Source organism: Ambystoma mexicanum, chromosome 5p (assembly GCF_040938575.1).
Source record: "Ambystoma mexicanum isolate Mex_15411 chromosome 5p, UKY_AmexF1_1, whole genome shotgun sequence".
NCBI classification, from domain to species: Eukaryota; Metazoa; Chordata; class Amphibia; order Caudata; family Ambystomatidae; genus Ambystoma; species Ambystoma mexicanum.
In genome coordinates this window covers 1,146,648,632-1,146,674,496 of record NC_090930.1, presented here as the reverse complement: position 1 = coordinate 1,146,674,496, position 25,865 = coordinate 1,146,648,632, and the positions used below count along the sequence as shown (strand labels likewise).

The 25,865-nt window shown below is 49.4% G+C and overlaps 1 protein-coding gene across 1 annotated transcript in view; it reads right to left on the bottom strand.

Annotated features, from left to right (window-relative positions):
- The window catches only part of C5PH5orf22 (chromosome 5p C5orf22 homolog), a 746,374-nt gene that overhangs the window by 432,264 nt on the left and 288,245 nt on the right, over positions 1-25,865 (bottom strand). The window contains exon 3 of the mRNA XM_069613612.1: positions 13,540-13,685. Coding sequence (XP_069469713.1) covers positions 13,540-13,685 — 146 coding nt within the window. The remainder of the gene's footprint in view (positions 1-13,539; positions 13,686-25,865) is intronic.

Here is a 25,865-nt window from a genome sequence, read left to right as displayed (position 1 = left end):
CCATCTGTATCTGGGTTACCAGAACTGCCTCGAACTTTCTTCAGGCTTCATGAGTAGGGCTTGTTCTAGCAGATCATTCCCCAGACAGCACGGTTTCCAGGTATGCTACAGTCTCTTAGATTGTAGTCCATAGAGGCTTTAAGCTGGTGCATCAAGCTGCTGGATGAACCAAGCGCGGGAACCAGATTTAAATGTCTTCTCCTGCTTTACAAATCTATCCACGGTAAAGCACCACTGTACCTATCCAACTTTACAAGCCTTCTGGTGATCTCTGCCGTGCCGCCTCGACTACCCTTGTGGCTCCTCACCCTTCCTGTGCTTCCTCGTGCTTCCACTCTTTCTCTCTTCTTGCTCCACTTTCCTGGAATTCTCTTGCCCCGGACATCCGAGAAACTGTCCACACAGATCTGTTAAAAATCAAACTAAAAGCCCACCTCCTCGCCTCTGAGTTAACCTCTTTACCTACCTCTCATCTTCCTGCTAGCTAAAAAAAATCCTCGCCTCTGTCGCTCACTTCCTCTGCCTCCATTCTAACACTTCACCCATCATGATCATGTCCCAAGCACAGCTGGCTGTACAATATTCCTGCACTTAAAAATGTCCAATGTTGGTTGTTCTTAATCTATGTATGTCCACTTATGTATTGTCCCTGGTGACTGTTCCATTTACTCCCCTCGACAACCCGGCCATAATGTCTCTCAAACTCACCCTATTGTAAGAAGCTAGTCGCTTCCCTTCAAATCTGATTTCTTATCTAGTGTACATTCTTTTGTCATCAAAAGAGCATTGTTCCTCCTGTGCATATATAAATAAATGTCAATGATAAACTAGGTCAGGTTGAGGTCCAGTAAGAAACAAGGGTAATTTGCTGAGATCCTGTCACAAAGGTGAGGGTGGAACAAATTCTGTTTCTCCCCCTCTAACGAAGGAGAGAAAAAGAGGGGAGGATCCAGCAAATTCTGACAGCCACCACCATTTAGTTTACAGCACTGGTGTGCAGACCATGTTAGGTTGAATTTGCCAGCCTATCGGACTTTCACACCGCTCATGGAAGAAGACAGGGAGCGGACTTCATTCTAACCAACAAGAATTAACCTCGGCAGAATCACCACCAGAAACACAAATGCGTAATCTGCCGTATTACAAGTGGAAATACTGCCAGAATACTGCTAAAAGTGGGCAGTTATTCCGCCCAAAAAAATGCACTGTTTCATCCCATCACTTGGATGCTTTTACCTCCAACTTTCAGCTGGAGGGAAAAGCATACAAGTGATGGGAATCAAACAGGTGCAAATAAAAGCATCAAAAAGTGTGTTCAATGCCCACATACTCCCCAAACACATTTCCAAGCAACATGCAGCCACAACCTGACGCAACCTATGGCATACACAACCTGCTGCTGTTCATTGTGCTCCAGCGGCATGGAAGGATGAAAGCAGCACAAAGAGGGAGGAGACGTGGGTTGCGGAGGCCGGCCATACCACATGCCTGTCCATCCCCTTGGGCACTGACTGATGGACAATCGGTCTTGTTGTATCGATTGGACCGGAAACACCACAGCAGACCTGCTGACCAAGATAGAGGCAGATCTCCAGAATGCCATTCACATCAGAACTGCAGGCCCACACATGCTGAAGTTGTTGTCCGTCCTCTGCTTTTGTGCCACGCCACAGGTACATTTAAGCAGACTGTGGGGATGCTGCATGGCACGTCCCAGCCAGCATTTTCAAAAGTGCTGGAGCAAGTGTTGGATGAGTTCACGAGGCATGCCCATCGGCACATCTCGCTGCCCACCACCAAGGCCCAGGTGCATGCAGAAAAAGCACAATACTATGCCATGGCCCATTTCCCTAATGTCATTGCAGCACTTGATTGATCATGTATAGCATTGATGACCCTGCAGGAAGTAGAACCTGCATACCGGAATCGTAAACGCTACCATTCCAGGAACATCCGAATGGCCTGCAATGCAATGCAGGTCGGACCATCAGCCACTGCTGTGCACGACTCTCAGATTCCTCATAGGTTTCCATGGTCCTGAGGAACAGCATCCTGCCTGCATAAATGGACACACACCAAGAACAGCGCGCCTAGCTCTTGTGTAAGTATGAAATCTGATTATGATGCAGAACAGAGGCATAAATGGAGACAGGCACAAGATCATATGTGAGGAAACTACAAGAGCCATAAACCATATACCATGTCGCACTAAATAGCCCATGCCCCATAATAGAACTAATGCTGGCCACAGAGACACCTGGGAACATACTGCATACTCATGCCTGTGCCCACCCACAGTCACTCTAACCCCTCCATGCAGTACAGGGAGTCAGCCCTAAAAACATATGAGCAAATAAAGGACGCCAGCACAATAGTGAAAGAAAAGAGCATTCAGAAGCAAAGCAGTAATGCTGAACACTCTCCTTCCTACCTGTTGTATGTGATATTACAGTATTTTGCAAGTCAAACATCAAAAAGACTGATTTATTTTGGTTGTTGTGATATCACGTTGGGCCCGACCCTCGATGTACCTTCTATATGGAAGATATTCGAGCCCCCCTTTCACACCTCCTCCTATCTCTCACCACACTTTCCCATGACACACACCATTTATTACATTTTTTTTTAAATAAAAAAAAGTGTATTAACTTGCGCCTCCGACCTCTCCCATTCCCACTACAAACATTCACACAACTCTCCCTCACATACATGTACACACGCATGAACACACCCAAACACTTACCTTGCTTCCACTACTTCCCCTCGCCCGACAGCGCCTGTCAGCCCTTGCGCGCACTCGTGTGCGTCTCATGGAGCAGCGGTCATTCCCAAAATGGCAGCGAACCAAGGGCAGGACAGCGCTTACAGAGCAAGGTACGATCAAAACTTTTTATTTTACATGGCAAACATCATGGAACTCAACAAAGGTGCCAAAGGTAAGAGCGGGTGGAAGGTTAGAGGGATTGAGTGGAGATAGTGAGTGAGAGGGGTTTTAGGATCGATTTAGAAGAACAAGTTACTTCTTACCTTGTAACGTTCTTTCGATGGGATGTTCCTCTGACGTATTCCTTATCTTGATAGATCACTTCCAGCTTGCTGGCCTCAGAACATTTTTTTAGTAGAGGGTGCTGCGCGTCGACGTCCCTCGAGTTTGTGTCCCTCGACAGCCTCCATATCGGCACCGATGTCATCGTGCGTATAAATAGACTTGCGCAGCGTCCGTTGCTCAGTTCCGTTTTGAAGCTTAATAAGAGTAGCTGTGCATGAATTGGTTATTGACCTTGAAGGAGCGTAAGCTGCAACTACAAGGGAAGTTTTACTGAGGGGATGGGCGATATGTAATATGTCAGAGGAATATCCCATCGAAAGAACGTTACAAGGTAAGAAGTAACTTGTTCTTCGAAGGGATTGTGTCCTCCGACGTATTCCTTATCTTGATAGACTCCCATAGCAGTGGTGTGTAAACAGAGGTGGGAGTAAAATTGGAATATTTCCCTTTAAGAATGAACAGATTGTAACATAGCTTTGCCAAATCATGTCTCCTGGATTGAGGAGGAATCCAGATTGTAGAATTTTGTAAAGGTATGTGCGGACGACCATGTGGCAGCCGCACATATGTCTCGAATTGGTACCCCTCTTTGGAGGGCCGAAGAGGCTGCGATACCCCTGTTTGAATGAGCCCTAAGGTGTTGAGGGGGCTCTTTCCCTGCCAATTTGTAGCATTCTAGAATGGCTAAAATAATCCATCTGGAAATGGTCTGTTTTGTGATTGGCAATCCTAATTTGTGTCCTGCATAACCTATAAACAGTTGGTCTGCTTGCCTAATCTTAGCAAGTCTTTTGATATAAAAACTCAAGGCTCGCCTTGGATCCAGCCTATGTAGCCTCTCTTCCTCTTTCCCAGGATGGGGAGGAGGATAGAATGAAGATAAGGTTAATGTCGTGATATACAAAGTGCCAATTTGCCTATCAGGGCTTTAGATGACAGCATTAGCCGCTGAAAGACAATAGTTTATTCAAAGTATATGCTAAATGCTGAAAGTAATGTGTGATAACGCCTCCATTATGCTTTAGGGAGCTACAAGGAATATGCAGGCCTAGTAGGGGTGGTAGGTCACATTATGCATTGTGCATAGACAGGCAGGGCAGAGGCCCCAGTTCTGCAGCTAATAGAGACATTATTGGAGTGTTTGAAGCATTATGGCACCTATATAGCGCTTAGATAGCCAATCTTAAGCTATGGACACTAAGCTATGAGTGCATGCCTTTTAGGGCTTGCTCACATGGGGTTAATTGATTTCGGCTTCTCTTAGAATATTCTGCCTAACTGTAGCCCTGCATGGCTTCGTAAACAAATCCTGTTTCCCTGAGAAGGCCTGGTACGGCCTTGCCCACACGCTGATAAGGATATTCCAGTGCTTTCGCAGAGAGGGCTCCAAGGGAGAGGTAGGAGCGAGCAGGGAGCATCTCAGAGAGAGTTGGGTTTTTCCATGAGCAAGCCTATATTTTGCACAGGGAAAGTTCTGGAACTGTGCGTCATGGTGACTGACAGCACAAGATTACAAAAATGCATGCCCACATGAATGAGGTGGGAGATCGATCCGTGGACTTGGTTCGAGCAAGATCGAGTGTCCGGAACCTGATGCTCTGTCCGCACCCTGCAGGCTGTCATCTGAGCGGGGCTGGCAACAGCTAGCTTATGAGGGCCAGGGTCTCCCAGCGCTGATTGAAGGGGCGTAAAACTGTGTTTATCTAAATTCTATGTTTCTCTATATTTTGTTTGCTCTAATGATGTTTGTAATCTTCGCTAATACTTGAATTCCAAAGTTTTGCTAAATTCACTGTTTATGCTTTTTGTCTAATAAATGCTAAACATTTTGAAGGTGTCATTTGTCAATAGCATGAGTTCACTGCTCAGCACGATAGAACCTGTATTTTGGGCTGAATTGGGTAATTTATGCTAATAAGGGCTGGTCCCGAGGAAGATTTTCCCCTTTTCAAGACATTTATCTTTTGAGTGATGTGGAATTCAGAGACTACCTTTGGGAGGAAATTAGGCTTCACTTTTAGGACAACTTTGTCTTTGTGAAAAATTGTATGAGGAGGTTTGCAAGATAGAGCTTGTAATTCGCTCACTCTTCTGGCAGATGTCAAAGCCACTAATAAGACTGTTTTAAGGGTGAGAAATCTTAATGAACAAGAATGGAGTGGTTCAAAGGGAGTACCCATCAGGAAATTTAAGACTGGATTTAAGTCCCACAAGGGAACTTGGAACGGCTTTGGGGGATAGACATTAGTCAACCCCTTCAGAAATTGGATTACTAGGGGTAATTTGAAATATGATGGCTCCTCCGCAGTGTGCTTGAAGATCAACAGCGCTGTGAGGAAGCCTTTGTTCGTACCAACTTGAAGACCTGAATTCGCCAAATATAGCAAAAAAGATAATACCATTGGTGTACCACATGAAAAGGGTTCGATATTCTTTTCTCTACACCAGCTGCAAAACTTGTTCCAACGGCAGCGGTATAAAGTCTTTGTTGCTGGCCTTCTAGCCGAAAGCAACACCTCCATGACGTCATCTGGGAGGTCCCAATCCTTGTATCTCAACCTTTCAGAAACCAAGCGTGAAGGTTGAGGGTTCTGATGTCTGGATCGAGAACCTGACCTCCCTTCTGCGAGAGAAGATCCTCCCTGTGTGGAAGACGAATCGGAGGGCAGATGGACATGTCCAGAAGGTCCGGGCACCACTTTCTCCTGGCCCGGTCTGGGGCAATTAGGATCATAGTCTTCCGGAATCTTCTCAACCTCCTGATCATCTGCGGAATGACAGGGACTAGAGGAAACGCGTACAGAAGTGGAAACTCCCAGTCCACTACCAACGAGTACCCTAGAGCTCCTCTCGGGGGAAATTCCCTTGAACAAAACTGATTGTACTTCCTGTTGATACTGGTGGCGAACAGATCCACTTGAGGGGTTCCCCAAAGGGTGAAGATCTCTTGAAGGACTTCCTGAGCTATCTCCCACTCGTGGGAGACTGTGCTCTGCCTGCTCAGAGCGTCAGCTGTCAAGTTCTTCTCTCCGGCTAAGTGAACTGCCGATGGAGAGAATTGAATTGCCCAAAACCAGAGCTGCATCGCCTCTCTGCACAGTGGCAGTGATCCTACGCCTCCTCTTTTGTTGAAGTAGTGCATGGCCACTGTGTTGTCCGTCATTATTAGGCCATTTTCCCCTTGTACAGATGGCAGAAAAGCCTTCAGCGCTAGTCTGATAGCTCTCAGCTCTAATAGGTTGATATGTAGTCTGGACTCCGATGGAGACCAACAACCGCTGATGGTCAAATCGTTGGCATGGGCTCCCCACCCCGTGAGTGAGGCATCCATGACTACTGTTATCTCCGGCCATGGTTGCCAAACCTGTTCTCCTTTCAAAATGTTCTCCCGACAGGCCCACCACTGAAGGTCTTGAGCCACTTTGTCCGGTACCTGAAGGAGATCTGTCATTCTTCCTGAGAATTGCGACCACTGGGTTCTTAGTGACCACTGGATAGATCTCATTCTCAGGCGAGCCTCTGGCACAAGGAAGATGCAGGATGCCATGAGGCCTAGCAACCTCAAAAAGTCGAAGGCTGGGAGACGTTGGGCATTTTGAAACTTGGTGACCATCTGCAGAATATCTTGAGCCCTCACCTCTGGTGGCGAGGCTTTCCCCAGGGAAGTGTCCAGGACCATTCCGATAAACTGGAGTCTCTGTGATGGTATCATCTGTGACTTCTTTAAATTGAGGGAGAAGTCCAGTTTGTGAAGGAAGTGGCAGACATAATCTAGTTGGATCTGAGCTTGTTCCGAAGATACTGCTCTGATCAACCAATCGTCTAGGTAGGGGTAGACGTGGATCCCTTCCCTCCTTAGACTTGCAGCCACTACCAACGTTAGCTTGGTGAAGACCCTCAGGGCAGTGGTCAGCCCAAATGGCAGAACTTGAAATTGATAGTGAGAGTTGCCAATTGCGAACCTCAGGTATTTCCTGTGTTTGAGATGGATTGGCACATGGAAATAAGCATCCTGAAGGTCTAGAGATACCAGCCAATCCTGAAGCTGGAGGGCCTGAAGGATCTGAGAGAGAGTCACCATCTTGAACTTGTCCTTCCTGAGGAATTTGTTCAATTCTCTTAAGTCCAAGATGGGTCACAGTCCTCCGTCCTTCTTCGGTACTAGAAAATAGGGGGAATACCAACCCTTGTTCCTCTCCGCTACAGGTACCAGTTCTATGGCACCTCTCTCTAGCAGTCTAGAATCTCCTGCGAAAGGAGCGGATCTGGAAACTTCAAAGAGTTGTTCCCCGGTGGATGACTCTGAGGGGTGCGTAGAAAAGGCAGGTAGTAACCTTGGGCAACTGTCTCCAATGCCTAAGCATCTGACGTAATCGCCTGCCATTCTGTCAGATGTTGAGTTAACCTGCCCCCCTACTTGTGTCTTGTGAGGAGAGACCTCAGAGTGGTTTAGAGGTGGCTCACGCAGATGCCGAGGACAAGGAGGCAACTGCTGCGGCTTTTGTACTTTTAACCTGTTCACCGCGGGTGAATCGTTTTTGGCCCCTTTGAGCCTGTCCTCGCCTTTTCCGAATGCGGAATAAAATCAAAAGGACCTACCCCTCCAAGAGGTTCCTGAGGGGCGATACGCAGTTGGACAGATTGCAGCTCCAAGAGATTTCGCTGCTGCCTTGGGTGTTTGTAACTTCTCTAGGCTGTCATCATCCTTCTTACCAAACAAACAAGTGCCATCAAAGGGCATATTCAAAAGTCTGGCCTGTACATCTGAAGCAAAAACAGACGTAGTTCTTGCCGCCATGGCCCTGCTGATACTGTCAGCAGAATCAATGCCAGTTTGAAGGGACTCACACATTGCGTCTTTACCATCTTTAATGATGTTCAGAAATGCTTCCCTTTCCTCTCCTTCCGGGAGATAGTCAGCCGCAGATGAAGCACACTCCCAAAGTGTATGGCTGAATCTTGCTAGCGTGCAAGTAGCATTAATGGATTTAAACGCCATGCTACATGCCGAGAAGACCTTTTTTGACATAGCGTCAAACCTTTTATCATCCCTGTCTTGTGGAATAGTAGGGTATGCAGATCTACTGTTCAATGAAGTTGCTGCTTGTACAATCAAACTCTTGAAAATATTCAGGGTCAGAAGCAGATACCCTATATTTGGCAGATAGTTTTTTCTTAACTGCCGGGATAACCTCAGGGGTTTCCCAGTTGACGGATATTTTTCTCTGCAATGCAGTATGAAAGGGAACCACAGGATCTTCCTGTGGGCCTTTAGGTAAAATGTCCGTAAGATCATCCTGTTGAAAAGAAGGTGAAGGTGTAGACCACCCCATGAACTCTATTATTCTGGCCATTAAGACCCTATAAGGGGTCTCAGCATGTTCCCCTGGGTCTGGTTTAGTGAATTCTACTTCTGGAGAAGTATCTAAACCACTTGCCTCATGCAAAGACTCTTGAAGGTCCTTCAATCTATTCTCTTCAGAGATAAATTCCTCTGTACTGATGTAGTGGTCCTCTGTAACCCAAAGGGTTTTTTATGGTCAGAATCCTCCCCTTCCTCATATATAGAGGACAAAGCTCTGAAATAATCTGACCTTGGGTATAGTTTAAAACCCATTTCTAAAGCAGAAGGGGCCATGCTTGTAGTCACCGGTTGAGAAAACGTCAAAGTTGTCGACGTGGAAGTCAAATGTTCGATGAAACCGAAAAAGGCGTCGAAAAAGTATGTAGAGGCCTCGAAGAACTCGAGAGGATTAGAATCCTACTCTGAGTCATCAAGGTTATCGACAACATCCTCGAGGTCATGGTCGAAGCCCTCGGTACGTCTACGGACTGAGAGGTAGTAACAGCAGCAGGTCTGTCCTTTATCGGTGTCGACAGCGATGTCGACAGCGATGTCGAAGACGCCTTCGATTCGATCGATTTGTGTGTCGACGGACCCTTCGATAAAGGCGTCGATGACGCAGATTTATGAGTCGAAGGAACCTTCGACGACGGCGTCGATGACACGGTCTTACTGCCTTTGCTCAAAGGTTCATGACGCTCTCGGGCAGTTTCTTTCGCCGGGTGCAACGACTCGCAGTGTTTCGATTTTTCGGGTCTTTCACCCAGGGTATCACCTTTAACCGTCTCCAAGGGGGTCGAGGCCGCTTTCTCGAAGACGCTAAGCATGTTTTTACGGAATTCCTCCCACAGCTGGAGAGCTGTGTTTCGTGGGGCAGGTGACCCTTTCCGGGGAAGTAGAAGACGACGAAGAAGAGGGAGATCTACGATGCCTCTTTTTCGAGTGTTTAGATCTCGAAGACTGATGGGAACCGCTTCGAGACCTTGAGCGAGAATGTTTCCTGTGACGGCGAGGAGACAAATGTCTCGACTCTGCAGAGGAAACTTTCGAAGAAGTTGGAGTTTTAAGAGTCTTACCTCTTTCTAGCTTCCCCTTACGCTCCTTCAAGGCTTTCGCCATCATGGACATACAGTCCTTGCATTCCGAACAGTGATGCTCCCATCCCAGGCACCACAAACAGATCCTGTGAGGATCCGTCAACGACATTTTCTTCCTAAAATCTCGACACTTTTTGAAGCCGGACTGTGTGGTCGACGGTTCGGAAGACGAAGCCATCGAATGAAGCAGATATCTTCGAGGAATAATAAGAAATACTTGAAGAAAGAACTGAGCAACACGATTCCGAGGCCCACGAAGCGCAGAAAAACAGAACTGAGCAACGGACGTTGCGCAAGTCTATTTATACGCACAATGACGTCAGCGAAGATACGGAGGCTGTCGCGGGAAACCAACTCGAGGGACGTCGACGCGCAGCGCCCTATACTGAAAAAATGTTCCGAGGCCAACAAGCTGGAAGTGATCTATCAAGGTAAGGAATACGTCGGAGGACACAATCCCTTCGAATTATAGATTTTATTCAGTCTTTATAAATCGATCTTTTTTTGCTTTGGTCCGATGAAAAATACAATTCTCTCAAGACTTAGGTAGGTAATTCAGGCTATCCGCTGCTACCGTGGTTGTTGACACCATCGAGGAACCCTACAACCGCAGGAGACAGCCTACAACGAGGCACACAAGAGGACCAGGACATGCATAGAAAGCATGTTTGGACTATTACGGGAAGGTCCTCCACCAGACATGTGGGGCGCTAATGTATACACCAGCAAAAGAGGGTAAGAATGTCGTCACTTGCGCTATGCTGCACAACATGTGCATAAGCCGGAATATAGCCATGCCTCCAGATGAGGACATTGCACGCCCTGACTGAGATGATCAAGAAGATGCAAGTGATGACAGGGCACCTCAAAATAGACGTGAAGAATTGAGAGAAGGGCGTATTGTCCGGCAGGACGTCATGGACAACTATTTCTAAAAGCACATTTTAACATCAATCACTCTACATTTAACTGCCACTGTATTCACAAGTATCACTACAATGACATGATCACTGGATCCACTGGCTGTAGCATGAAGGGATTTATTTTACAACTGTGCACCTCATCCCCAACACCATGACCCTCCTCACACTCTCATCCCCAACAACTTGACCCTCTCCACACCCTCGTGGTTGCCAGTCTGTCAAAATCAAATCTCTCCACTACGTCCTCCTCTTGTCCATTTTCCTTATTGGTGTGGTTGTTTGACTGGTGTGACCTGTGAGCGCCTTGGTGGCTTGCTCACACTGATCTCTCAGTTGGGAGGCTGATACGGAGCTGACAGGTTCACAGCCCAAGAGGAGCTGTATGGTGAGAGTAATGGCTCTGGACATGGTCTCATGGGTGGCAGACATATGTTCTGCCAACTCGCATACCCTTTGGCTCATGAGGGTGTTGCTTGTAGTTGCGTCAGCAACACAGTGACAGAGATGGAGGGGAATGGCCACCCACCTGAAGGCACCCAGCACTGCATCCTGCATAGCCTGCGAGTGTCGCAGTTGCTCCTGAGCAATCCGCTGCATGGCCTCCCAGCGCTGATCAATCTGGGTGAACCTCTCCCAGATAGCATTGAAGAGGTGTTCTTACACTGGCCTGGGAGACGGGTGGCAGTGCCTTCCCTCAGTGCCAGACGCCTGGTCGCCATGCTCCTCATCATCATCCTCAGATGTGGATTCTGTGTCCCCGGGAGGGAGCCAATGGTGGGCACCGCGAGATGACAAGGGGGGTGGTGTAGAATGCATGGGCGAGATGCTGAGCAGGGGGGATGAATCTGGGGACACCTGTCTCATTAGGGCAGCTGGAGAGATGGAGGCAGTTGTGGCAGACTCAGGGGCTGCTGGGTCAGCGGGTGCGGCTTCCATGTCCAGTGCAGTGTGCTGATCCTGTGCCTGTATGCGGTCTGTAGTTGGGTGGGTAGTAACTCAGACTCGCCACCAGTGGTGGAAGGTGGATCGGTGGTGGGTGGTCTTGCAAGCTCTGTCATGGCAGGAGCTGGGGCCACGACCGGGGCAGGTATGCCTGTGCACCCAATGGTGACGGCAATAGTGCCCTGGGATTGGGGGGGGGGGATTCTTGAGGTCTTCTGGCCATGTCCCTTTCTTGCTGCAGCATGTCCTGAACCCTTTTTTGGCATTTCAAGGGGCAGGTGTGCCTGATGTGCTTGTGCCTTCAATGAGGTTCTGAGTGTCTTGTGTGCTTGTTGTGAGACAGGAAACAGTGCATTATTACCGTTTTTGGAATGTTATAGGGTGTCTCTCATGTTTTCCATGTACTATGGGGTGCCAGGGTGCAAAGGCCCCTTGGCTGCCTTCTTCATGTGGCGGACTGTATGATGGACTATTGGCTTGATGGTTGGGTGTGCAAATGGACATATGGGAATGTAAGCCATGTCTAGACTGTGGTGTCATGTGCTTCATGGTTTTACAAGGTGATGGGTGTCCATGTAGGGCTGGCCCAATGTTGTATGCATATCTTGTTCTACTTTTAGCTGAGAGGTGCCCTACTAGCTATGGTCGTGCGAGTGTGACATTTGGTGGGACACTCTTCATGGAGGTCTTGTTGCTATTGGTCTGTTGCACTTGTTGTCAGCTTGAGCCGGACATCTACAGGTGTTGCTTTTGTGCCATAAGTTACGTGTGCAGCATCTCTTTGGCTGATGTGTCTGTACGCGGGGGCCTAGCGTGCTGGCAAGAGGTAGCAGCAATGTACCATGTGATTGGGTAACTGTCCATGATACTTGTGCCATGGTAGTGGTATATGTTATACATGGGGGCCTCCTTCTCCATGGTGATTCTTTTATTGGGTTCACAACTTCCATGCCTCCTGATGTACAGTCCTACGGGGTCACATTGATTGTTTGTGCTTTGGCTGGGTAAATAGCTTCTGGTTGACTGCAAGTATGTGTATGTTGACACTATTGGTGATGTTGTGCAGTGGGCCCATGATTCACTCATGTACTCACCAGGCTGCTGGCTCTGACCTCTGAAGTTCCTACGCCCTCCAGGCCCTGCCATGTGGAGGATGCTGCTCACCGTATGCTCCCAGTGTGAGTTGCAGCGGGGCAACGGTTCCTCCATCAGTGGCTGTTGTCTCCCTACAGTGGTTTGAGACGAGTGTGCGGACCAGCGCTTTGAGGTTGATCCACCTCTTGCTCATTTGTCCTCATTGTCACGTGGGACGTTTCCTACGGTCACCGTCTTGTCCCAGATTCTGGCCCAAATGGTGTTCTTCTGCTGCTGAAATGTCTTCCAGCTGTGTGACTCATTGCCCTTCTATATGGGCCACCACCTGCTGCGCAACCACACCAAGCTCCTTCTCAGTACATTTTGGCTTGCGTAGCCTCATTTCCGGCACCTTGCCCTTGCCTTTACCCCCCCCCAAATTTGTTTTTTCTGTGTTCAAGGGTTTGATGGCACAGCCTTCATGGTGATTTTGAGTGGATTGAGTTTTTAAAGATGGCCGTCACTGAACTTCTTGATCGCATCAGGACAGCTTCCCAATCGGCAGTAATGTTGCCAATTTACGGCAGTAATGGTAACGCTGCTGAAAACTGGCTGATTTAACATTTGTGTGCTTTTTTTTCGGCTGATGGAATTACTGCTTCTGCTGATGGTTGGTGCATGAGCCTGTCTACTCATGATTCGGTGGAAATTCCGCCAGGCTGCTCAGCGATTTCAGTAATTACTGCAATTTTTTCTGCCGAACCTGTAATCAGGGCCTCAGTCTTTAAGGTACTTCATATCATAAAGTGCTAACACACTTATTGACTGTCCTGAAAGAAATCTATTACATTTAATATTTGTGTTCTTGGGTCAAGTATGTCTTTTTGGATGTTTGAGTGCCCTGAGGCTATCAGAAATCAGCATATGGTGCTGAATAAGTACCAAATCAAACAATAATCAACTTAGCGGATTTCTGATTGACATGGCAAATGTATTTGAAGTTTAATATGCAATGAGAACTCCTTGTTGATTACTCAAAACAAAGAAAATAGGAGCATGCACGGGAAATGTATAATTCACCAAAAGATTTCAGTGATAAAAAAAGCTCACCTGAACAATGTTTCTTTGTCAAACACAGTGTCTGCCGGCATATTTACTGGGATAAGAAGGTCTGGGTGAGAATCCAAATGGACGAAGCTGAGGTTTTTGTTTGGAAGATGCTTTGAGCCAATGGCGCGATAGATAAAGGGCAAAACCTAGCAAAAACATGAAATTTAAATTAGCATTTCCATGCAGTGCAGTGCTTTTCACTCCGAAATAGAACCAAAATGGCACAATATTCTTTATGAACATTAAGACAATCTAGCTGCCATGCATGAACCCTTTACTTTTGTCATGCACTCTAGTTTTTAAGCAACTGAACGCTCGATTCTTACACTCCAACACTGTTATCCCTTTAGCTGCTGTGTCTGAAATCGTCACCAAAGACAATGATGCTAAACAACTTTCATCCAATTTATTATCTGACCTCTAAGCCTGTGAAATGCTAATCATCACAGATAATGCCTCTACAGCCTAAAAACAAAACATGTTATGTTAATGAGATTTATACTGTGTGCCTCTGCCATTTCCATGGTCTCCAGGGAATTTGAAGGATCTGAAAGAGAGGGGGCTGATTGAGGTTATTGGGGAGAGGGAAAATCCAAGATAGCATTGTGATGAATGCAGTTTCAAAATACCTGTGTACTGTGCCGGTCAATTTCTAGGCAGTCTCTGTTAAGGGCATAGAGCAATGGTGAGCAGGATACTGCACACAACTCCCATGATCCCTCAACAATGTCTAATGTGAGCTAGGCTGATGGGAGTTGCAGACCAAAACATGTTGAGGGCTGGTGGTTGCATACTGCTGGCACAGAGGAATTTCTTTCCAAATGGGAGCCTTATGAGCACATGGTGTTCGCATGCATTGGTTTGAGCAGTGTCTGTAAATTGGTTGTGGAAATGTAGATGTGCCCATCTAATTAATTCAATCTAATTAATCGACATTAAAACCTACAAATGGTATGGGTTAAGGCTGAATCGAATAACTTTAAAAGAATAAAAATGATAAATGGGCTTCAACAATCCCTTATACAAAGAAAACAATACGTTGCAGCTTGTTGCCGGGTCCCAGCCCATGCCTGTCATCTGTAAATGTCCAGTTAAAGCACAGAACTGTCTCCTTTTTGTAATATTACATTGTGTCATATAAAGAACGGTTTCAGCTCACAGATTTTGCACATTAATCCCTTATTTTGCCTCTCCCTTACTTAAACATTGTTTTACCTTTGTAGATGTTAGGAATGATTTCTCTTTTTGCAACTTTCCCTCCATAGTTCCTGTGAAGAACTGTGGGATTCAGTTACATCTCCCCAGGGAGGAGCATTTCCTTGTGAGGCTAGTGAGGCAAGTCCGTTACGCAATAATCCCCCCAATCCCCTAGGGTGGCGGTATGTGCGACCTCACAGGGAGAGACTATCCTCGGGGGGACAAGGACTCCCGTTCCATGAAGGAACTCCCTAGAGCCCTTTCTTCTCAGACAACCAGAACATCAGAACTTCAGAGACATCCATCAAACCAAACCACTGTTTGTTATTGTGATATAAGACCAAACATCCAAACTGAGAAACAAGATGGTAAAAATACTGTGAAGAATGCTGAGCGAGTAATAACAATTACTCAGTAACCAACACTACTGTGATGAAGAAGAATGAACAAATAATGAAGAGTGTGCACCTAAAAAGAGAAATTGGACTATAATCCTCCCCTGGGGAGGACCCACCAACCTATCATAAAAAGGGGTGACGGACTACTGGCCATGAGATGTGAAACTCAGGAGTTTCAAATCAGCCGAGTCGGTGGTGCTGGGAAAGACCAGGAGATCTTCTGTCGGGAGAAAACCACAAAGTGCTGTGGGCAAGAAACACAGAGGAAGCCGCAGGCAGAAGAGAGCAGGGGAAGAACACCCCTGTGGAGAAAGCCAGGCGAGGATGGTGGTTTGACCCAGGAGAGGTGGAATGTCCAGTCTGGCAACCAGGCTGAGACCATTGGAGCACTGGTGCTGCAGAGCCCCCGGGAAGAAATAGGAGTCGGAGCGAGAACCCAAGCTATCCTGACTGCAAGGAAAGTGCACATACTGCGAGCAGGCCCGGCGACGCCGACTCATCCCAGTGAGTCGACCAAAACTAAGAAGCGTGAGGAATACACCGAGACTCAGCTTACTTGCCCCGGATGTGAGAAACCTGAGGGTATTCTCACTCTTACTCCCTTGGATCCTCTTCTCAGGTGGCCAAGGAAAGGCCACCATTTTTGGATCCCGACCCTGGGGGAGGAGAAGCGAAGGAAGATCACCTGGATCGAGGGTCCTTGGGGACTGGGGTGCCCACAAGTGATATATGGTATGCCCTTTTCCTATCGACGACCAACCTAACCCTCCCCCGGGCTTTATAGGCTACTGTAAAACCTCTCCCCTCATTTCCCCACATTTGACCTCTGACAGTACTGGGACGAGGAAGAGGCAATTAAGAGTAATGAACACAAGAACTTAATTTCACTACTCTGGTACTCGGACGAAGAAGATGCCTGCAGAGTGCTTTGAAAGTCAGGGATGTCCACTTAAATATGGTCAGGCAAGCCCAAATGGAAATCTAGACCTGCAACCTGTTAAGTGGTTGCAAATGTATAAAGGGAGACCAGTGGAACAGCAGAAAGCAGTGAGTCCTGTGTGGGAGAGACCAGCAGGGGAACCGTATTGTGAGGAGGAAGCCATGGTGGGACCTGAGAGGAAGCCAGGATGCCAGCCGACGTCCCAGGCAACCTGTGGAGCCAAGGAAAACCGAGCCGTTAGGCTGCCACAGGTGTGGGATCCTCTGTGACCCAGAGAAAGCAGCTGGAGCTGCGAGCAAAGAAGAAGTGAGAGAGGACGCTGTCTGCGTCTGTGGAGGAGAGTGAAGCTGCCAGTGTAAAGCGAGTGGGGCTTGCAGAGACCAGCCCGCTCACCTCTGAAGCAGAATGAAAGCCAGAAGCATCAGGAGTGCGAGCGGGGCTCGCAGAGACCAGCAGTGAAGCAGTACAGAAGCCGCATAGCCACTGGAGGAGCAACACCGAGGACCTGTGAGTGGAAAGAGACATCACTCAAGCCAGGGCCGCTCTTAGGGGTTACGCATGAATACCAAGTGCCGTATGACAACTATTGAATTCCGAACTGAATGAAAACCTGAAGTTAAGTTAAAGTATGCATATTGAATCACAAACTGAATGGAAACTCAAAGAAGAGTTCAATTATGAACAACGAACTGAATGAAACCTTGAAATAAAGCGAAATTGCACATGTTGAATATTGAATTGATTGCAACTTTATGGGCAAAGCTTATAGCTGATGAAAGCTAAAAAGGAAAGTGCCCTTTTTAAAGTAGCCTATGAAAAAGAGTGCATGTGTGAGAGAGTGCGACAGAAAGGTGGGGAAAACATAAGACCACCTCAAGGGAAACTCTTATGAATGGATACAGTGTTGCAAGGCCATAGACTGGCAAAAGGTGTGTGACACATAATGGCAAAGCCAAGAGGCTAGCCAGGAGAAGTCAGAAGAGTGTGAACCTGTATATAAAGCCAAGAGACCGACAAAGAGAAGCAAAGTGAAGGTGAATTTAAAACACAGGAGCAAATACAGAGGATCCATTGTTGACTGAAGAGCCTAGAGCTCTTGGTTGCGTGACCTGTGATGGGTGGACCGTGTGGTCTGACAACTGCGCCTAAACCAGAGAGAACTTCATTGTGAAATTCAAAGACATTGTGATATATACCAAGAAGAATCACTGTAAGCAAGCTGGTGATGCAAACCAGAAGGAGGGTCAAATTGGCCTACAGTTGTGTTGAACTTTGAAAGACAATCCAATATCAGTTGATTAAGTTGAAGTCTTAGGGAAGGGTATCCTGAGAACAGAGGAACTACAAATACGGTCTTGGGGACGGAGCCTCAAGACCCCTTTCTTTTTAATTGTGTTGCTTAGAACTTGGGGACGTTTACCCCGAAGATTGTGTGGGACTGCATTACTTTGAACTTTAGAAAGGTAATCTTGAGACTTTTGTGGAACTTTCATGAACATGCGGAAGGGGAGCTGAAAAGGAAGCAAAGAGCTGGAAGAATCTCAGAACGTAGTGTTGAGCACCATTTCTTTGATTATTGAAATCCCTACATATTATTTAGATATAGTTGAGGGCAGAGATAGGTTATGGACACAAGCATACGTTTAGGTTGAACTCTGACTCAGACTTTTCTTAGTTTCATTCAGGTAGGGAAATCCCACCTTAGCATAGGGCAAATTAGGCCTTCCACCATCACGACTTTGGCTTTAATAAACCATTTTGTTTTTAACTTTGAATCTGTTCTCTGTGTCTTGCTTCATGATGCCTGCACACCGAGGTCTGAAAGTAAGAGTGAAATACTCCAGCACACAGCCTACTCTTCCCAGTAATATAAGAACTGGACAAGAGAATAAGAATAACTATTGGGTCGGCTATAATTATCTTAAGGAGAAAGACTGCGATTCAGAGGAAGAGGAGGATGATATCCAATGTGTTCTGTACAAAGAGTTAAGGGACTACCACAGAAAGCAAGAACCACATACAGAGGTATTCAGTATCCCTAGTAATGTTAGAGAAGGAGAGACTTTCAGAGACACTTAAGAGACATTGTAAATGAGTTTATAAAGCCCAGAACGCTGGGGAGAACTAGTCTACAAAGAACGGATCAGGAAGCCAAAGACTTGAAAAACTCCTGTAGAAGAACTAAATAAATGAATCCAGGAGATTACCAAATGGATACAAAGATGGTTCATTAAGGCTTAGAAAGCCTATCCAGGAGAACGGAGTCTTTCTCCTGGTCTTTTGTTATTTTTGTCTTGGTGGTAGGGACAGAGCAGCTTAGCTTTGTAAAGAGGAACGACTGTTTACTTTGGCCTTTCACAAAAGACGATGAGCACAGCAGTTAGTTTGTTTAGGCAGGGAAATCCAAGGATTGGGGATAGTGAGGCCTTTTCCACTTATTATTTTAATAAAATAATTCCAAGAATCCTAAACACTAGTCTGTCTACTTCTTCTGATCTACCACAACCCCCAATCTTTGTTGCTTTATTTTTTCATTCTGACCTGACTTTATTGAAGGCAAGTAAAGTCTTCAGCTTCACTTCCCCTGCCTTTTGCTAATTTGTTATGGGGAAACTGACTAGTCCTGCAGACTATCAGTACTGTGAAACTTTGTTTCCCTTTTCAAATTCATGTATTTTTACATTGCACACAGTACCGCACAGTGCAGTGCAATGGGGATATGTTGTAACTACCTAACTATTTACAGTTTTTGGTTACTTATATATGTGCTGTGATGGGTTGGAAGAAGCAGTCTGGCACATTGAGGACAAGTTACCTTTCTTTAATTAAATATAAGACAAAATCATATCTTTCCCTATTACTAAAGGGATCACCCTGCATATCTAAATTAACTAGAGGTGCTCGTCTGTCATCAGGAAGTCAAAAAGTATAATTTGGGGGATTCCAAGATGGCCACTGCAATATGAAGACGTGTTCCTGACTCTCCGCAGTTGCCAACATTGCGGCCTGCATGCACCTGCCTAAGTGGACCCTGTGATGCAAGATTTGGGGCCCAGAGTGCTCTACTAAGGCTGCGGAATACTCGATCAGCTGATCTTGTTGCTCTCTAGGCTATTACAGCCTGCTGCTTCGGGCGGACCCACGAAATTGACAGGGCGTAGCAGCGGACTCCCATTGGTGTTCTATCCCTCCTTCTGTGCTTTGCAGCGTCGGAAGAGGATTCCCGTCATCTGTAAGAGCCCAGGACATGAGGGAACATGGTCGTGTGTGAACGGGATGGAATACCATTGGGAACAGGCTCTGATGAGTGGCGCTGCCTCCCAGTAGGCGAACGCACAGCGGGACACCCTGCGCCACAGACTGTGGCATGCGATCAACATGTCGGCAATCTAGGAAATGGAAACCTCTGCACATCAGGAAAGAAGGTGCTTCACACGACAGGAAAAAGCAAGTGAGAGCATATAGCCGGGAAAAAGGTGCAATAGGGACAGCTAGGCTACAGCGGTGTGCAGGGGCTGTGTGGCATAATATATATACTCTGCATCAGCTTTGTAGCGGGCCTCGCACCATGCCTTGACCCTGTGGTGACTCTGTTGGACCTCACTTGATTGTACCTGCAAAGCAGTTTTCATGCAGAACAGGCAGGCCTGGATGCTTTAAAACGCTTGCAAACATAAATCCCCCCGGTGAGACTATTGGACCCCTGCTGTCAATCTCTATTTTTTTTTTACCTACTATCTGGAACTTGGGGGTTTCTGAGCCTGTGGCAGCCCAGCCAATCTACATCAGGTGGGACATTAAGTGAATTACTTGGGTCGGGACTGCTGAGTTCACATAGGTGGGCTACCCTAGTCCTCCTGCATAGGCATGGTGCCAAGCTAATATGAACCCAGCAGGGGTAAATAAGACTGGGTTGTCCCACAATTTCCAATGGATTGACCCCACATCTTGCCATTAGAAGCAGCGTACTGATGCCTCAAGTACACCCCTCTGGGGCACAGTTGTATCTGCTTTATTAACATTAGGGCCTAAAGAGTGGGCAGACGGAACATGTTATTTACCTGTAACTGTTGTTCTCCAGCATGGGTCTGGCATGGATTCACATGCTCATGAATATTGCCCGTCGTCAGGCTGGGAATCCTCGGTAAAGAAAAAATCAGTTTCAGTTTTGTTTCTGAACTGTCTTTCTCCTAATAACCAGTCACTGGTCTCTAGGTCATACCGCCCCCATCCAATGACTGCCCTCTACCTAAGCCCCTCCTCTGGCAGCCATCTTCAGATATGGTAGCACGTAAAGTGGCAGTAGGACGAAGAGAAGAGCCGCAGAGGGGTAGAAGGGAGGGTTTGCATGTGAATCCATGCCAGACCCATTCTGGAGAACAACAGTTACAGTGAAGTAATTTGTTCCTTCTCCAGCATGGGGTCTGGCATGGATTTGCATGCTCATGAATATAAGAATACATAGCAGTACACACAAGCACAACCACAGGAGCTGGCAAGGCTCAACATTAAGCATTTCATCAACTCAACATTAAGCATCTCTTACCTCCTCACCAGGCCCACCTTCAGGCGAACAGGTTGCGCAGCACTGCCTGGCCGACTCTGGACTCCTCCCTGGAATCCCGGTCGACGCAGTAGAATCTCGTGAAGGTGTGCGTCGACCTCTACGTAGCAGCCCTGCAGATGTCCAGCAGGTGCACACCAGATAGGAACGCCGTGGTAGCAGCGATCGCTCTGGTCGAATGGGCTCTCGGACGGCCGGGCAGCGGTCGGTTTGCCAACCGGTGACAATGCATGATGAAGCCGGAGAGCCATCTGGAAATGGAAGCCTTCGAGAGGGCCTTCCCTTGGTTCACAGGTCCAAAGTTCACAAACAGCTGTGATGTCTTCTTAAAACTATTTGTGCGGTCCACGTAGAACTTCAGCGCTCCAGCTACATCCAGCGAGTGCAAAGTCCTCTCGGCCGGCGACGAAGGCGACGGGAAGAAAACATGTAACACCAAGGGCTCGTTGAGATGCAAGTCCAACGGCACCTTGGGCATGAAGGAGGGGTGCGTCCTCAGCACCATCCTCGTCTCGTGGAAAGTCAGGTATGGAGGCTTGCAGGAGAGGGCCTGGATCTCTCCCACTCGTCGTGCAGAGGTGATGACCACAAGAAACGCTGTTTTCCACAACAGGAACTTCAACGGTGCCGAATGCAGAGGCTCGAATGGCGGCCCCATGAGCCTGGTCAGCACCACGTTGAGCTCCCACGCCGGGGCCGAAGCCTTCACCGGCGGGAACGATCGGAACAGTCCCTTCATGAGCTCCTTCACCAGGCGATGGGACCACACGGATGAACACCCCAGGGTTCTGGTATAACGGGAGATAGACACCAGATAGCCTTGGCCAGCGATAACAAGTACGGCAGCACTTGAGGGGCCGTAACCCGCAAAGGGTTAATCTTCTGTGCCCGGCACCAGACAGAAAACCTCTTTCATTTGTGTCCATAGCACTTGAGAGTTGAGGACGCCCTGGCCTTTGCAAGCACCTCCTTGCAGTCCGCCGGGATATCATACCCTCCAAACTGTAGTGCTGCAGGAACCAGGCCTGCAAGTTCAGTGACCCCGGGTCGTGGTGGAGGATGGCGCCTCCTTCTCTAGTGAGGAGATCCGCGTCCGTCGGCAAGTTGACTGGGGAGGACGCTGACATGTCCAGAAGGTCCGGGAACCAGATCTGTCTCGGCCATGCCGGTGCGACGAGGATCATCCTGCACCGGGACCGTCTGAGTTGGTTGATGAGTCGCAGCAGCAACGGCTAGAACGCATACAGAAACAGGCCGTCCCAGGGGAATGAGAAGGCATCGCCCATGCTCCCCGGCTGGGGAAACCTGCTGGTGAACCTCCGGCACTTGGTGTTCATCGCCGTCGCGAATAGTTCGATCTGGGGATTGCCCCATTGTTGGAATAGCAGATCCACTTGATCCTGCCGCAGTTCCCACTCGTGGCACGAGCGCAGCTCCCTGCTGAGTGAGTCAGCAATGGTGTTCTTTATTCCTGCCAGGTGGAAGGGTACCAGAAACATCCCTTGGGCGATGGCCCAGTGCCACAGATCCTGTGCCTCCTTGGATAAGGCTGGGGATCAAGTGCCTCCCTGCTTCCGGATGTAGAACATCGTGGTGGTGTTGTCGGTGAAGATCCTCACCACCTTGCCCTTGAGAGACGGGAGGAACGACCTGAGGGCCTAGAACACGGCTCGGAGCTCCAGGACGTTGATGTGCAGTGACCTCTCCTCCAGGAGCCAAAGGCCTCTTGCGTGGAGATCTCTGGTGTGCGCTCCGCATCCCTCCAGGGAGGCATCCGTTGTCACCGTTTCCTGATGCGCCGGGGTCTGGAAGTCCATACCCGTGGCCAGAAGCGCGCGCGGGTGCCCCACCACCGGATCGCTTGGCGGAAGGTCTCATTGAGCGAGATCCTGTCTTCGAAGCTGCCCGCCGCTTGCATCCAACAGGCATCGAGGAACCTGGGTCTTGCAGTGACACATCAGCAGCCTGCACAAGCGCACAAGGTAGATGCACAAGGACATCATGCCGAGAAGGGACTTGATGGACCTCACCCTGGCCATGTCCATGGTCGACAGCCGTTGCACCTTGCCCAGGATGGCCTTCGTCCTGTCCTCCGACGGAGAGCCCAATCGCGCCACTGTCAAGCCTGGCTCCCAGGAACAGTGTGACTTGCGACGGGACCAAGTGGGATTTCGTGAAGTTGATGGAAAATCCCAGATCCATGAGCAGTTGGACGGTCTTCGCTGTGTGCCTGACGGCGAGTTCTCTTGTCTTTGCTCGGATGAGCCAGTCGTCCAGGTAGGGGTAGACGTGGATCCCCTGTAGGACTAGCCGCGCCGCCACTGGCGCTAGTCATTTGGTGAATACCCTGAGCGCCGACTTCAATCCGAAAGGAAGGGCCTTGAACTGGTAGTGCCGCCCTTGGACTACGAATCTGAGGAACTTTCGATGTCCTTTTAGAATGGGGATGTGGAAGTAGGCATCCTCCAAGTCCAGCGACGATAGGAAGTCGCCTTCCTCCAGCTGCCCCAGCACGTGTTGGAGGGTGACCATCCGGAACTTCTGGGACTTGATGTACTTGTTTAGACGACGAATGTCCAGGATGGGGCGCCAGCCGCCGGTCTTCTTTCTTACGTGGAAGTATTGTGAGTACACTCCGGAGCCTCTTTGGGACGAGCTCGATGGCTCCCTTCTTCAGCATCGCCCTTACTTCCAGCAGCAGTTGAGAGGCGTGGTTTTCCTTCCTGGCCACGGGTGCAATGCGGGGGCACTTCCTTAGAAACTCGAGAGTGTGCCCGCGGGCCATGGCATCCAGCACCCATCAGTCGGTGGAGATGGACTTCCACACGCTGACTAACTTCGCCAGCCGGCCTCACACTGGCTCAGGTGGGGGCCCGACGCTATGGCCGGTTCAATCCTGCTTGGCAGCGGTCTTGCCGCCTTGGCGACGATCCTCCTGACTTGCCGTGTCCTCTGTAGCCTGCGACGATGAGCGGGCCGCCTGGCGGTACATAGAGGAGCCGCCGCCGAATCCTTTGTAGGCACCTTGCGTGTCTCCTGAGTGCCAAAAGGGCGGCCGTCGTTGCTGCAAAACTCCCAAGGCCCGAGCCGTCTCCGTGTCGGCCTTGATGGCCTGCAGTGACTTGTCCACTGTCTTGCCAAACAGGTTGTTCCCGTCGAACGGCATGTCTAAAACTCTGGTTTGCACGTCCTGGGGGAAATCGGTCGCCTTGAACCAACCATGCCGGCGAAGGCAAACACTGTTGCCCATCTGGTGGAAACCGGTGTCAGCAATGTCTGTGGCCACCGTTATGGCGTGGTCCGACGCCACCTCACCTTCCTGCAGGATCTCCAGGGCCTCAGCCCTCTTGTCGTCCGGGAGGAAGTCCAGCAGAGGAGCGATCTTAAACCACAGCTCCCTGTTGTAGCGGGCCACAATCGCGAGGGCGTTGGCAGCTTTAATCGGCGCCGTCGCCGCAGCGATGACCCATCGTCCCATGCGTCCAGTTCCTTCCCTTCGCTGTCCGACGGGGAGGTCGAAATTGTAGCCGTCGCCCCCGCCGCTTTCTTCTTGGCCGCCGCCGAGACGACTGAATCCGGGGTCGGCTGCGCCCTAATGCACATGGGGGGCGGAATCCCGGACCCAGTACTTCTTCTCGTACCGGTCCCTCTTGGCAGGGGTCGTGGATTGGTTCTTCAGGAGTGACAGCCCCTTGTCCCAGATGTCGTCAAGTAATGGGGCCGAGAGGACCGTCTTCCACTTGGCCTCACACCGTTGACAGAGGAAACCTTCCTTCTTCTGTTCTTCGGGGCAGAGCTGGAAGAGCTCGGATGCCCTGGCGATCATGGTGTGGAAGAAGCCAATTTCGTCGGGCGGGGAGGCCCGGGGAGGTGGTGATGGAAGGCCCATCCTGTCGTCACCACCGTCGTCGTCATCCGTCCCCATCGTGGCCGTCTCTGTTCCTGTGTCATCCCTCGGATCAGAGGAAGGAGATGAAGGCTCTGAGGGCTGCAAAGGCTGGAAGGGCGGGGGGATGAATTCTCCTCGGCTTGCTTGGAGGGCTTCCGACGGTCCAGGCTCCGCTGGATCGTTCGTTGGGGTAAGGGCAACCTTGTCCTTATCTCCGTACACAAGGCCTGGATCGCCATCAAGATTGCTCCCGAGTTCTCCTGTGGCCCAGGTACCGGCTGCGATGAGCGCGATGGTTGGGGAGTGTTATCCTCCGCCTCCACGGGAACCTCGTCGGCACCACCGTTGCTTTCTTCGTCCGCCTCGTCAGGATCCCTCCCGTGGGACTGGACCTCCTCGAACTTCTTGTTCAGGATCTTCACGACTCCAGTCAGCTCCTCTTCAAAGGCTGTATCCGTGTCCGTGATGGCCACCGGCCCCCCTCACTCTTTTTCCACCTGGGTTCTCACGGTGGTCTTATTGATGGGTTGAAAAGAGGATTCCCTCCGCGGTGGCAGGGAAACTCTGGGCCCCGAGGTCGCCTCCACTGGGGTAGCCTCCACAGGCTTTGCCATGGCCGCCACGACTCCCTCGATAGAGGCCTTAGCCGGGTGAATCAAGGCCTTCACGACTTTGGACACGCTTGAGGCCTTCACCTTGGGGGGAGGGTCGCCGCCTCACTCCCCCTCGGCTGTCTCTGTCGGGATCGACCGGGCCTTCTCCTGAAGCTTACCCGGGCTCTCCGATTTCCTCTTCCCCGAGCCAGAGCGTTGGCTCGTAGTTGATGGTGTTGTTGAAAGTGCGCCCTGCCTGGCAGCCGAGGAGCCCGACCGTTCGGCGCTCCCGGTGCCCGCGGAATCGCGGTGCTTTGCCATTTTTTGGGCACCCGTCGCCGGAGCGCCCTCAAAGGTCTTAGAAGACTGCTCGGACCTCTTCTTCTCACCTGCTGCTGGGCTCTTCCCCTCCAGCCAGTTGGTGAGGCGGATATGCCGATCCTTCATGGTCCGCTCTGACATGTTTTTGCAAAATGCACAGTCCTTCTCCACGTGCGTTTTGTCTTCGTGAAGGCAATAGAGGCATCTAGAATGCTCGTCCTCCTTGAAGACATTCTGCAATCCGCATCCAGGGCAGCTCCTGAACAGCTTGGATCCGGCGTCGTGCTCCCTTTGTCTTGGGCCATGTCCACGCGGGGTAGGCCTCAACGATCTTCTGGAATCCTCCAAGAAGCGGAACTCGATGAAAACTTCGCCCTTGAGGGGCGTAGAAAATTCCGAAACGGGAACCCGTTGATCGGAAGTG